Source organism: Oryzias latipes, chromosome 18 (genome assembly GCF_002234675.1).
Source record: "Oryzias latipes chromosome 18, ASM223467v1".
NCBI classification, from domain to species: Eukaryota; Metazoa; Chordata; class Actinopteri; order Beloniformes; family Adrianichthyidae; genus Oryzias; species Oryzias latipes.
The window spans coordinates 5002157-5016800 of NC_019876.2; the positions used below are offsets into that span (position 1 = coordinate 5002157).

The following is a 14644-nucleotide window of genomic DNA, read 5'->3' on the forward strand; positions in this document are numbered from 1 at the left end:
GCCGGCCCGGATGGCGTCAGCCCTCGTACCGAGGACCTGTGCCCCCCAGCTGTCTGCGGTTCTCCAGCATCTCTTCAACCTGAGCCTCAGACTGGAGAAGGTGCCCCTCCTCTGGAAGACCTCCTGCCTGGTCACCGCTCCTAAGAAGACCTCGCCATCTCACCCCGGGGATTTCCGTCCAGTTGCCCTCACTTCTCATGTGATGAAGGTGCTGGAGAGGCTGGTGTTGGCTCAGGTGAGACCGGTGGAGAGCTCTTCTCTGGACCCCCTGCAGTTTGCCTACCGGTCGCATCTGGGAGGGGATGATGCTGTCATCCACCTGCTGCAGCGAACTCACACCTGGATGGTGGTGGAGGCGATGAGAATCACCTTATTTGATTTCTCCAGTGCCTTTAACACCATCCAGCCTTCTTCACTGGGTGAAACACTGCGGCTGATGGGTGCCGGTGCGTCCACCGTCTCCTGGATCACTGACTACCTGACAGACAGGCCACAGTTTGTCCGACTGGGCGGCGTCCTGTCTGACGTGGTGCTGAGTGGTGTGGGAGCCCCACAGGGCACTGTGCTCTCTCCATTCCTGTTCACCTTTTACACCTCAGATTTTCAGCACAACTCAGAGTCATGCCACCTACAGAAATTCTCTGATGACTCTGTGGTTGTGGGGTGTATAAGCGGTGGACGGGAGGAGGAGTACAAGAGGCTGCTGGACGGATTTGTGGAGTGGGCTGGAGAGAATCACCTGCTGCTCAACGTGGACTAGACCAGGGAGATGGTGATGGACTTCAGAAGGAAGGGGGACAGTCTGGCAGCCTCTCTGCATCCTGGACAGGGATGTGGAGGTGGTGGAGGAGTACAAATACCTGGGAGTGACCATCAACAGCAGACTGTACAAGAAGGCCTGCAGCAGACTCTACTCCCTAAGGAAGCTGAGGTCCTTAAACGTGAGCAGCTAGATGCTGGACATCTTCTAGCAGTCTGTGGTGTCCAGCACCTTGTTCTCCTCTGTGGTCTGCTGGGGAAGCAGCATTGCAGTCAGTGACACCAACAGACCGAACAAGCTGATCAGGAAGGCGGGTTCTGTCATTGGCTGCAAACTAGAATCATTTGAAGCAGTGATAGAGAGGAAGTCACTGAACAAGATCTTATCCATCGTGGACAACCCAGACTGTCCTCTCCACCCTGTTCTGGACAAACAGCAGAGCTCCTTCTCTAGGAGGCTCAGACATCTCCGCTCCACAACTGCCCGTACCAGAAATCCTTCATATCCAATACAATAACTAAATTGATTCTTGTTTTGTCTTATTCTGGAAAGATGTCTTGTTGGATCTAATATCAAAAAATATGCAAAAGGACTCTGCTTTTCTTTTAAATCTTTTACTCATTTTGGCCAAATTCCATGTTCATAAATGTAAATTTTCTGGTAGAAAACCCTGTGTCACTGTATTCCTTTCTGAATTAAATCAGTATATCAACAGTATTCGAAATTCAGAGAAGCAAAAAGCAATCAGAACATTGTCTGTATGTGATAGATTCAGTATTTTGTCGTAGAGTTTAACCCCCTGGCTTATTTCTATCTCTATTCTTGTTCTTCTGTTTGTTACAGATGTGTATTTGATATTTGCAGTTGTGTTTTTTATTGCATACCTAAAAGTACATCCTTGTAAAATGACATAATGTGCAATAAAGTTGATAAAAAAAAACAACCCATTGCCCTCCACTCTGCGATTACCGCCACCTGCTGGCCGTAGGTGGTAAACGCATCCTAAAAAGGCGGGATTATCCTTTTTCTTAAAAACCGGAAGTAACCTTTTAAAAAATTATTCTTGTGATATTTTACTCTTAGGTATTTCTTCTTTTCTCCAAATTTGCAAATATTTAGATTACTATAAAGTTTCTAAAGTTTCCATAAACTAAGACTGTAAATCTTAAAATTTACCTAAAATATATTAAGATTTATTTGTTATTGTATCCCTAGAAAAACAAAATAAAAGCTTGTTTATAGTTTGAACAAAAATAAGATTTTCTGACATGTAATTTGATTTTTGGTGGGTCAAAAAGAGAAATTGTGTTTTGATATTTTCCAGGATATGAGTCATGTGTGCTTATGATTTCAAGAGTTTCATAGATGTTGGGCTTAGATGGTATACTTTCACCAAAGATGGTACCTCCTTTTTTAAATCTTAATCTGACAAATATTTGAATATTTTAGCCCCTTTTGATTATTTAAATTAAATGTTAACAGTAGTAGATAAAAACAGTAGTAGATTCCGGTCCATACTGAAGTTTGGAGGTTTTGCTCAGTCATTTGTCCTCAGCGAACATTCACATGAGCTATGAATGCTTTTATTAACAATAATGTTTTCCTCAGCAACAGACTCATCATGTGACCTAATCCCATTCCCTGCACGAACGGAGGTCTTAACGGCAGAGGAATGAGACTTTCTGACACGTCATGGTCTCGACTCATAAATCCACAGGTTTGAAACACTGACTTTTATTCTGAAAGTCAGTCATGACAAGAGCAAGTGTACAGTGGTGGTTCTGACATGAGGGGGTTTCTGTTGGTCTTCTATTTTTAGGCAGGCCCACTGGGTCAGCTTCAAATTTAGACAGATTCCTATTAGACACCTGACCTAAATAGAAAACAATAATGACCAAAACTGTTTTGTTTGTTTATTTGCATCAAAAGCTGTTTGATTCTATAGTATTTTTCAATAATTATTTATATTATGTATTTCTACAATAACCGGTATGAAGTCCATCGAAACAACTATGTTTTAATATTGGGCTATATAAATAAAATTGAACTGAAATGAAACACTTTATAGTGCGGGACTATCCGGAGTCCTGAATTTTAATGCGATTCACATTCTCACTACTTTTTTTAAACGGCTAATATGACATCCTCCATTTTCTAAAGTAAGCACCAGATAAATTTACAAAGAGTATGATGTTGAAAACCTGGATTATTTCTAAAATTAAATGTACACACTTTTTTTTCAAATGACAAATCGTTCAAATGCAATGCATCCTGGTCTACATACATCAATCTAGTCAGCATCGTTAAAGTGCCTTCCTTCCTGGGCGTGGCCAGCCAATTAACTGTGCAGCCCATAAAACGGAAGAAGCTTCAGTGTGAAGGGAGGCTGTTTTTATTCACAGACTGTTGGGCTTGCTTTGAATAAACGTCTGTTCCTGAATTTCCTGAATTTCAAAGACGTCTGCCCCCCATGTTAACTAGCCACACCACATTGTGACAGTAAGTAGTGGCCGTGTGACACGGCCTTTAAATTGATTTCCCGGCAGAATGCCGTTTGCTCATTTGGACGACAGCTCTGTTGAATGTTCATACCTTCTCGGACAAATTTAACAACACGAAAACTTTTAAAATTCTTTTTTCTTGTGAATATGGCGCCATCTGATTGACCGGCTATCCTGCTGAAGCCTCCTAAGGATCTGATGGGATTCATTTGTATACAGGATCTGAAGCCAAGGATCAGGAGTTAAAATGGAACTAATTATAGTACAAACCACTTAGTCTGTTTTGTTAATAGATTTCTGGTAACTTTAGTGGATTTCATCGTCGGTTTGGTCTGCACAGGGACTGACTGTGTGCAGGACGGACTTGAAAATAAACACAGAGGGAGTGTGGCCCCTTTAAAGCTGCTGTGATTGAAGGGACAGTGTGTGTGCATGAGTCAGCTGCTGCACTCGGCTTCTGCCATACCAGAGCCGGGCTGAGACCGAAACAGCCCCAACGTTCCTCGCACTTTCACTTCAGTCTGACTTCATGGATCTGCTGCGTTTGTGAGCTGAACGGACCAAAGCGTGTGTGTGTGTGTGGGAGTCATGCTGCGCGTGTTCATCCTGTGTGCAGAGCGCCTCCAGACGCCGGACGATGATGTCAGTGATGCCTACTGCAGCGTCACCTATGAGGGTATGTCCGTGTTACTGCCGCTTGGATGTCCTGAAAGCTGGAGGTCAAAGCCGTTTATAATACAAATGTTGATGAAAATCTCTTAAACAACTCCCAGGTTAGAGGTTGAAATCTTTAAACCGCCACCTTTCATGGGCTACAGGAGCGGGCACTGACCAATAGGAAGCAAGCACCCCCTCAGTGTGTGTCCAGTAAATCCTGACTGTGTTTATAGACACACACCCCCCCTCAGAGAGGAGTTGATCCTTTGGGGACTCCCACAGCGTCCCTCTTCCTGTCGTGGTTATTATTAGACTTCGGGGTGTGAATGCGATGGACGGGGTCGCGGTCAAGCAAAACAGGAACTTTAACCAATTTACAGTCTGCAACTGACAAACACATTTTTGGAAACAAGTTTGAAAAAAAAAAATTCCAAAAAGATAATTTGCACTTAAGTGTGACAGGTGGGGTTTATAATTTTTGTGTTCAAACTTGCTAGGAATTATGGGATATGTTGGATTTAGGAGTGTATTCGTGAAAGCCGCAAACCACGTACGGGTGTTCCAGCTGAAGGTTTTTGGGTTGTCTGGGCCCGTGGTGGGTTACTGCTGCGTTCCCATCGCCCCTGGCAACGCAGAAGCAACCACTATTCATGAAAAGTCTACGTAAATGCATGTTTCGGGCTTCCGCATTCAAAACACTCACATTTACGTGTCACCAAACAAGTTTCTATGACCGATTTCGTGCTCTACCTACAAAACGCACGTCTACTGAACGCGTGTGAAAATTTAAAGCGGTTGAACTTTGACCTATAAGGGACTCAGGGTTGGTAGTGATGAATGGCGTCCCTTTCAGTACACATAAGTACCAACTGAAAATTGATCATGGAGAAGCTAATAATTGCGATTAGTGATCGGCCAGAATTATACGACAAGTCTTTCGTATATCGGAATAGAGCCCTGAAAGAAAAATCCTGGAGCAAGATTCACGAGATTTGCATAGCTACGACATTTCGCGCCAAGTCTCTTCCAACTGTAGGTGGCGGACATGCGCTAGTCATCATAAGAAAAAGACAAAAGAAATGCCTCCCTGCTTGTCAAGTGTGAACACCAATGGCTAAATCAAGAACTCGAGTATAGCACATTTTTTAACGCACGTCACGTGCCTGCTGAACATTTGCACTCTACAGCATCACCAAGTGGTCCATGACCTTGATATTTCCTGCAGGTCACCTGGATTCCCCATACAGGTTTGAACATTTTACACCTGCAGACAGACCATGTTCACCTGAAACGGCAGTTGGAACTAAGGGTGTATTCAGACTGGACACATTTGGTTTACTTAAAGTGAACCAGAGTTGGTTTTCCCTGATAATCTGGAACAAATTTTCAGTCTGAACTCACCCAAATGGATCCTGGTCCGGAATCAGGAACCACTCTCGTACGCATCTTTAGTTACTGCCTCAGCCGTGCCAAAGTAGAAAGTGTTGAACTTAACGTCGATACAGACCTTCAGAATTGGTCAACGAGATATAAAGTTCGAATAAATGAACGATCCTGATAAGGATTGCAAAGCTTAATACTTCCTTTAGCCTTTCTCTCGTTGCTTTGCCCCGCCCTCGCCATTCCTGGCAAATGACGGAAGAGATCTTTAGTCACGTGGTTTTGTTTACAAGCTTGGGTTCAATACAGGAAGGTCTGCTTGACGGCAGTCTGAATTAAAACCAGATGCAAAGTTCAGGACTCGATCCGGACCAAGTTAAGTGAACTCAGTCCAGACCAACGGACTCCAGTCTGAAAACACCCTAAGATTTACAATAGTTTATTGCGTTAGAGTAACACTTCCGTATTTTGGAAAGCTGTAGTTGCAACGTTTAATGAACTCTGCGAAAGATGCTCCATGAAGTTTGTTCAATCAAACCAGGAGAAGGTTTAACCCTTTAAAACTGGAGCTGATGCTGGCGACGGCAAAATAACACACGCTCCTTGAACGTCTTTTCAACTATTTACCGGTTAACATCACTCCAATGAATTCTGATGCGGAGAAAAGGAGTTTTTTCTCTGCATCAGAATGAACGTCAACACTGGAGCCAAGATGCTCTAGAGCTCAGATAAAACAGCGTTGAGTTTCTTCACCCATAAAAGGATCAAGTTTGTCCAGACGCTTTCTTTTCAGACCCATAACACAGACAGACTGTATGTCTCTGATCTGTATTTACTCTAAAACAACAGATGATGAAACAAAGAGAACAAAGGACAGGTTTTGGTTCTCAGTCTCTCAGTAAGTTAGGTGGTTCTTGTTTTGGATCTACACTTTGTTTCAGTTTAGGAATAAATTTGTGTAGATTTCAGCTTTGTTGCACTGTGGCCAATCTTTTAGTCATACAGGTGTCAGCGCACAGGTGGTTTATGGGAGGTCCAGGTCTAAGTCGGTATACAGCTCAGAACACAGACTCCTAGTCCAAGGTCAGCTTCCAACTTCACTATTAAAACAGTATTTTTGAAAAATCTCTTGTCCCTTCAGTAAAGCTTTTTCAAGGCAATGTTACACAGTCACTACGTACATTTTGCTCATATTCCACGTGTGAAATATCTGTCTTTCGTGTTACATGCAAAATATGCATAGTTCATAAGCGTTTCTAGCATTCGTCATTCGTCGATGTGCACAGATGTCCATCGAGGGTTTCGGCTGACGGGTCTTTATGTGAATTCACAGCTGCTCAAAATTTTTGATCGATTGATAATTATTTTGAGAATTATTATTGAGAATTATTGTGTGTATTTTACATGACCCAGTTTAGCTCGTGCTGGTTTGCGGCGCCTTCCGTCCGTAAAACCCGGGTTCAACTCCAGGCTGCTCCCTGTTCCCTTCTCTACCTCTGCCGGTTCCAAGCCCGGTTAGAGAAGGTTGCGTCAGAAAGGGCATCCGGCGTAAAAAACGTTGCCAAACTAACCATGCGACTTGTTCGCTGTGGCGACCCCTGATGGGAGAAGCCGAAAGTGGAAGAAGATTGTGTGTATTTTACATAGTTTTTAAGCAATTATTAGTTAAATCTTAAGCAATTGTGTAAAATTTCTTCAAGGTACACACAAAAATATGTGTTTTTCCATGACCGTTCCACACATGTACCACCAATGTATGACTTTGATATAGAGTATACGGCACACATTTCCCACAAGAATTACGTAATTGACGCACAAATCACTAATGAATTGAATATAAACGCGCAATAATCCTGTTCTATATTGTGTTCTTTGCGTGGTTTATTCGTACTTCTTCCGTGGTTTCGGTGATACATCTGTGAAAGTTTTACCTAAAGTCACAACTTTTCTCACTTTCTCCACATATATTCACATATGACAAATTTTCTTCTGTGCAATATGCACAAAGTGTACGCAGTGCCTGTGTGACATGGCCTTAAGCCGCAGAGACGCAGGTTCAGTTCCGAAAAAGACTTGTCATAACATTGGAGACACAACGTTCAATCAGGAGCAAAAGTTTTTAACACAACACACTCATAAACACACAGCTACACCCATGAGAACCCTTCAAAAACTTTTATCCTTTTGGCTGTCTTTGTCACTCCAACATCTTTCTGGAAAATAATGCCGAAAAAATTGAACAACAATGCAAATACGATGGACTAGATCAAATTGAGACTTCACAAAGAATTAATGAAAGTGAACACACTGAAAAACTGGTCCAGTTCTCAAACTGAACTGAACTCATGACTCAACACGAACACAATAGTAGTAGTGTGCGATGTGGGTCAGCGCCTGCAGTGAGTGAACTCACAGACACCCATCTGTAACCCTTGTGCTATCCTAGGCACTTTACCATTGGGAGTTGGGTCATCTAGACCCAATAGACTTCAATGATTTGTAATCTTCACTGGTGTCCATGGATTACATGAAATCTTTCCACCTTTATCCACCTTTGTCATGGTAGAGAGAACATGTCAATGTAAGGGGGGGGTCATCTAAGATAGCACAAGGGTTACAGAACCCAGAGCTTCAAGAAAAAAATAAAGTCATCTTGTAGTTTATAACCTACTGGAAGCTAGAATCAAGATATGTTTTGTTGAAAACAACTTAAATCAAACCAAAATGTTGGAAAAAGAAGAACCCGAGCGTCATAGTTGTTTTGTTTAAATGGTTAAATACATTTCCTGCTGATTCACACTTTTTACTGAGATGGAGTGACAATTGCAGCAGCAGGAGGATTCCTCTGCTTACCATCTCAAAGTATGGGTTGTCTGGGTAACAGGAAAAAAGAAGTTACAGTTCCTTTAGATGACTGGAAGTTGGGGGTAGAGTTGGAAGTCGGTTCAAGTTCTTTGGAACGCCCCTGTGACTTATCCAAAAACCAGATCTTGTTTCGTGGTAAAGGTTGCAGGGAAAGGCTACAGAAATCGCCTTTGAAGAGGAAGGCAAAGGCTGAGGAGCATATGCCCAAACTAATGTAGAACAGCTCCTCTCAATCCTCCTTTTTGCCCAGCCATCCCTGATCCGATTACTGCTGAGTCAGGTGGTTGCAGGTTGTGACTGTTTTAACACAGGAGTAGGTGGAGAAAGATCCAGGATGGAGCCATCTCGCTGGAATTCATGACTCAGCATTTTCCTAATCTTCAGGCTGAGTGGTTTCATGGCAGAGCCGATAATTAAGGTGGTTTAGTGACGTTAATGCTGTTTCATGAATTTTGGAGAAGGGCATGTGGAAGTTATGATTGGACAGAAGATAAATCATCTTCTTCGGTGGAAATCTCCACATGAAGTCTTCCATGGAGAGAAGAGTGTCAACAATCTGCCAGATGGTGACTCATTTTTATATCTTAGTTGGTAATTGTTGGGTTGGTTTTTGGACATCGACTTGTCCACTTTTGAGTCTGTGAGGATTAGGTCTTTGGCAAATCAAAGGTTGGTGTTTCAGTGAGCAAACACACAGAACACCTTCCTCTGTCTTAGATCTTAAAGATGTCTGCGTTAGGGCTGATCTTCGCGATCAATTATTTGTGACATCCAATTTAGCTGATTTGTAATCTTCATACATGTAGTAGAGTGTTGTAAAAATTTCGTCTGTAACAAAAATCCTAATTCTTGGATATTTGCGATCTGTATTAGAAACATTGCTTACAAATATGTGTGACATGCTAGATTGCTAATTCACACCCTGTATAATAACAGTAGAGTGTCGAATATCTATATACTTGGATATTCACGATCTGTTCCAAAAAAAATAAGTACAAATATTTGTGACATCTGAGATTGCTGATTCACATTCTTAAAAAATATAGAAGAGTGTCGTAAAAACTTAGGGCTGTAACGAGTATCCAAATAATCAGATACTTGTGGTCTGTACAAAAACTAATAATTTACGAATATTTGTGACATTCAATCTTTATAAATGCAGTAGCACGTAGTAAAGATTAGAGCTATAAATTGCCAAATATTCCTAATCTTTCCCAGAACAATGAGTATGAATGTGTGACATTCAAGATCACTGATTCACAATCTTTATAAATAAAGCGTAACGTAGAAAAAATAAGGACTGGAAAGTGTATTGAAATACTCACATATTTGGGATCTACCTTGGAAGAAATGAGTATGATATTGTCTGAGATCACTAATTTGCAATCTTTACAAATATAGTAGTAAAATACATGTAAGGCAATGTAATTATTGCTCTAAAAGGCAGAATACTGTAGAATTTTACGTAAATACAATAACAAATCGAAGTTTACAGTTGACGAAAGTAAATTATGTGTTTTTTTTCACGTAGAAGAATAAAATTAGGCTGAAGTTTAGTTTCCTGAAATAAGCTGAAAAAAAAATTTCCTTTAAATATAGTCAACAATTTGAAAAAAGATCTTGTTTGATGGTTTAAGTGAATGAATATGAAACTAAGTATTTTACAAAAATTCTAAATTTCGTGATCAATTATGTGAAGTCTGCCAGCATGGTGGAGAATCCATGATACAGGAAGTCACCAAAAATGTTTTTCTTTTTTTTGTCAGTGAGTCTTGATTTAGTATTTGACACAGAAAAATCCCAAGTAAAAACAATAGAAACCAAATCAGTAGAGGTGGAATGTCTCATTCCTGTTTCTTTTTCACTGTTTTTATTGGTTGAACCTGAATTTTGTTTGTGCATTAAAATGTGTTAAAATTTGTTCTGACTATAAAAACATTAGTTTGTTTTTTAGCCAAAATTTAAAGAGGATTAAAAATGACTGAAGGTTAACCACACCAACAAAACAACATATATTTAATAACAAATCTTTATTTAATAAATACCTTTAAATACTTGTCTTATTTCACATGATTCGGTTTTGACTCTCAGATTTCTGACACGTGCCTGCAGGTGGCGCTGCCTCATAAACTTTTTATCAGAGGATTTTAGCCAAGAATTTCAAAATAATTGTCAATCACTGTCATTATGAAAGTCACACTCCAGTATTGCTGAACACTTCCTTGTTGAAGCTCAATATTTATGGACATCTTTGACCATTTTGGGTCATTTAAAGCTGTTTTACTGAAACAATGGATAATTTGTGTCTTCAGTGATGTTTTCAAGTTGGAGTTTTCACTGTAAGAAGAGATTCTAGTTGAAGTGACACTTAGATTTTAATCAGATTAAGAAAAAAAAAAGAAGGGAAAAGAAGCAGATAAAGTGTTCTCCGTCTTGTTCTTCCATGGAACTTCAGGAATCAAAGGAGAAAAGGAGGTGAGATGATGGTTCTCCACAAATATGTCCAGATCAGAGAGAAACAATCAGGAGAAACCAGAGGAAAGAGCACAGGAAATGGGGATATTTCCTTCTGGATGTGAGGTGTTCCTGACATGCTCGCTCGTTTTAACCTCAACTGTGTCGGAGAGCCAGGAAAGAAAGAAAACATTTCTGTCCTTGGTTTCAGTTTCACAAAAATGTGGATTCTTACCTTCAGGTTTGGCGAATGAGGACTTCAACTGCTGACCGATAACATCCTTAATGAGCAAACCTTTTCAGTTTTCTCATTTGGAAGGTTATACTTTTCTTTACCTGAGATCACGCAGCTCACTTTTTCCATCAGCCCTGGATCCTTTTATCCCACCTTTTCCTCAGTGAGTTCTTCAGTTTTTAGGATTTTCGCGGCTCTGCTGAAATACCAGGGATGTTACGGTGCATCCTTCAGAGAGCCAACAACCTCCGACACTCGGACCCGCTGGCCAGTGTCACATTTAGAGGTAAGAGGTCTGGATTTGGCTAAAAACTGAAACAAAGTGGATTTTTAAATCCAGCAAGTTGTGAGCACTTGTCCACATTGAAATTAAATCATTACTTTTGGCTTATTAATTGGGCTGCAGTCCCATTGGCTCACTCTCTAAAATCTTTGTTTTAAATTTGAGGTTTTAATGTACTTATAGATTAGTTTATCATCATTAATGTTCCAGCACATCACCGCTAAAATCCTTTTTTTTCTTATTAAAGTGAATTCGAGGCAGAAAAAATACAGCAAATGAAAATGTAAAATGATTTTTAAAAAGACCAAAGTGTAATAGTAATACTAATAAAAATGATAAAAAAACTAAACTTTGGTAAATGGTAAATGGCGTATACTTATATAGCGCCTTTCTTCCTACAAGGACAAAGCGCTTTACAGTCACAGACCCATTCACCCAGTCACACACACATTCACACACACAGTCACACACTGGTGGTCGCTTGTCAACTATGTTCAGAATTTAGAAATGTTAGGACTGAATGTATTTCCAAGTGAAAAAGTCTGACTTATCTGGATTTTCGGAAACGTTTCTGACCTAAAACAAACCTAAAACAACTAAATCTGAAATGGCATTTTTTCCAAAAAATAAAACATTTCCTTTCAAAGTTAATGTTTTTTGTTTTTGTTTCTATTGTATGGTGATGGGATAGGTTACATATGTTTTACATATGTTTTAAATAAAATAGCAGAGGAAAAAATATTTGAATTATACTTCAAAATATATAAATGGAAGCATATTTTTCATTAACAAAGTTTTTTTTAGTTTTGTAAACAAACTTAATGCAAGGGAGTGCAAAAATTGCTAACTCACAAACTTCTATTGTTTTTATTAAACTATGGTTGTCAAAAGGTATCAGCTGCATATAAGGCGGAACCCAAAGGTAGCACCTTTGTACATCAATATTATATAAAAGAAGATATTTTAATAACCACAATATAAACTGCTGCCCAAGCAGTCCAGTGCAAGCTAAGCTAGCAGAAGCTTGAAAGAACAGAAAAAAACAGCAGATTATTGCAGAGTACAGCAAAAATGTGTAAAAGTCAAAGAAAAAAGGTAAAAAGTAAGTTTACCAAACACTCAGGAGCACAACAAAATCAAACAAGAAGACAAGAAGCATTAGCTAGCTAAATTCGTACAGCCATGACTGAACTTTGATCCGGAGGAAGGGTTATGGTTAGGTTTAGACTTAGGTTACTACATGCGACCTGCGACAATATTCAGCCTTCGAAGTGCTTTAAATAAGTGCGGGCACTGTGCAGCAATGTGCACGTATAATGTGTGACCAACATGAATTTCCATCAGTTGTTGTGCTCGGCCACATGTGAATATGTGCGAATAACATCTGGCAAAAAAGAAATGCAAGAAAAACTTAAATTTAAGTTACCCTCCCCTCCTCCAAACCTATCACACTTGATAGCAATGATAACAAGTAATTTTGTTTTGTCATACCTTAATAAACTGTTTTGGATTTATTATCTGTTGATCCAACATGATATTTAGCACAAGAAAATGTTGCAGTTTTGCTACTGCTAAGTTGCTAATTAGCTTTAGCCTCAGGATATCTACAGATTGATTGGAGTACGTATACATTTTAGGATTTTTGCTCAAAATTTATGTCCAAAAAGAGTTTAAAGTTTTTTTTAAAGAGATTTTGGTTCTTAAATATTTAGCTGAGATTTTATATGTTGCTGTTGCTAACTGATCCTTGTTACCGCTAAATGAATGCACTCGTTGAAGTAGCTTTTTTTGTGTGTGTGTCAAATTCCTAATTTTATTTTTTGTATTTGAATTTAAAATTATAATCACAACAGCCCGAACACTTATAAAGTTGCTTTTCCAGAAACATCAACATTTCAAATTTTCAGAAAGCAAAGTGTTTGCAGCCCAGCTAGCTTCTACAGATGTATTGTTCATTCGTGCGATTATTTTCTTTAACTCTCCTCAAGTCAGCGTATTCCTCCTTAATTAGGTGAGCTGTGCTCTTAGCTTCCTGCTTTTGTCTGAACAGTTTCCTGGTGCCATCAGACATGCTTGCACAACCCTCTTGTCCCAGCTGGAACCTAAAATAGGTGTGATTCACTGGCGGAGCTAGAAGGTTTTATTTGGGGGGCAGGAGACTTAGGTAGGGTGGTGAATGAGAGCAGCAGAGTGGACGGCCGTTCCCTATGAAAGAATCAAACATATGTATTTCAATGCTATATTAAAACATGGTGCAATTATCAATGCTTAAAAAAAGCTTTTGTTGAACATTTTGTCAATAATGATACACAAATTGACTCAAAAAAGTGGTTGGGGGGGGATACATTTTCCTTGGGGGGCACCTCCCCTCCCTTTTTTCCCCCCCTTAGCTTTGCCCCTGGTGTGACTGGGAAAGATAAACCCTATAAGCCTATCCAATGAAACAGACTTTAAATGTCACCTTAACCCCTTGTGCTATCCTAGGCACTTTAACATTGGGAGTTGGGTCATCTAGACCCACTAGACAGTGCGCTGAACCTTTTTTCTTCAATGATTTGTGATCTTCACTGGTGTCCATGGATTACATGAAATCTTTCCACCTTTATCCAGCCTTTTCATGGTAGGGAGAACACGTCAATATAAGGGTGGGGTCATCTAAGATAGCACAAGGGTTAATGTTCACTTAGAAAGGAATTGTTAACTACTTTTGTCAAAGTATACAAATTTGTTTTGCTAAAAATATGCAGTTTTCTTGCAATGTTCAAAATAGGTTCTCAATTGGTTTGGGTAATAAACAATGTTTTCATAAAACAATGTTCAACAAGATGGTCTTAAAAAGTTTCAAACTACTAAAATGAAAAGGAGATTGTATCAGTTTTCTTCAGGACAACAGATAGAACCAATACTAGAACTTACTGATATTAATCTTTGGGAGAACAAGATTATTATGTAAAGACAGAAAGTCACGATAGAATTAGTAAGGGGAGGTGTTTAGGCTACGGTCATAAATACAGCTGTCACCGGGTGATAGGAAGGTATCCGAAGAATCTTCAAGATTAGCTGCTGCCACCCGATTTTTTGAAATTACTGTTGGCATAGTCATAAATGTAGATGGCGGTCATCAGGCGTCAGTCAGTCAGGCAGGGATGACGTCATTATGAAATTGAAATCAAGGCAGTGGCAGCTGGATCGCAGCAGCTCTGATTGGATGATGAGTTAATGTCTCTGAACAGTGGCCATCCATATCAAGTTCCACCGGCTCCCAGGCGCCCGGTAGCACAAGGGTATATGAACTGTCTATGTACTGTCCAAGTACCACTCTGCGCTACAACCACAACCTCACCCAATAACTTCTTCGCCGTTCTTGTGTGCGTTGCTCTTCTTCTATGATTATTGCAGCAAGAAAAATGTTCTGTCTCCTTTGTATTCTTCTAGGCATCAACCGCAAATTATCAAGACAAAGGTCTTGGAGCTGCTGTGGTGCTATAAACGTCATGATGGGTTTTGTG

At 40.0% G+C, this 14644-nt stretch overlaps 1 protein-coding gene across 6 annotated transcripts in view; it reads left to right on the top strand.

Annotated features, from left to right (window-relative positions):
- The first annotated feature begins 3705 nt into the window (after positions 1-3705).
- The window catches only part of dysf (dysferlin), a 110099-nt gene continuing 99160 nt past the window's right edge, over positions 3706-14644 (top strand). For 4 of the 6 annotated variants that reach the window (XM_020711502.2, XM_020711503.2, XM_011487299.3 and 1 more), the window contains exon 1: positions 3706-3937. In XM_020711502.2, the coding sequence (XP_020567161.1) occupies positions 3850-3937 (88 nt within the window). In that variant the 5' untranslated portion in view covers positions 3706-3849. Of the gene's footprint in view, positions 3938-10771; positions 11139-14644 lie in introns of those variants that run through there. The other 2 variants (XM_020711504.2, XM_020711506.2) reach the window with 2 other exon arrangements.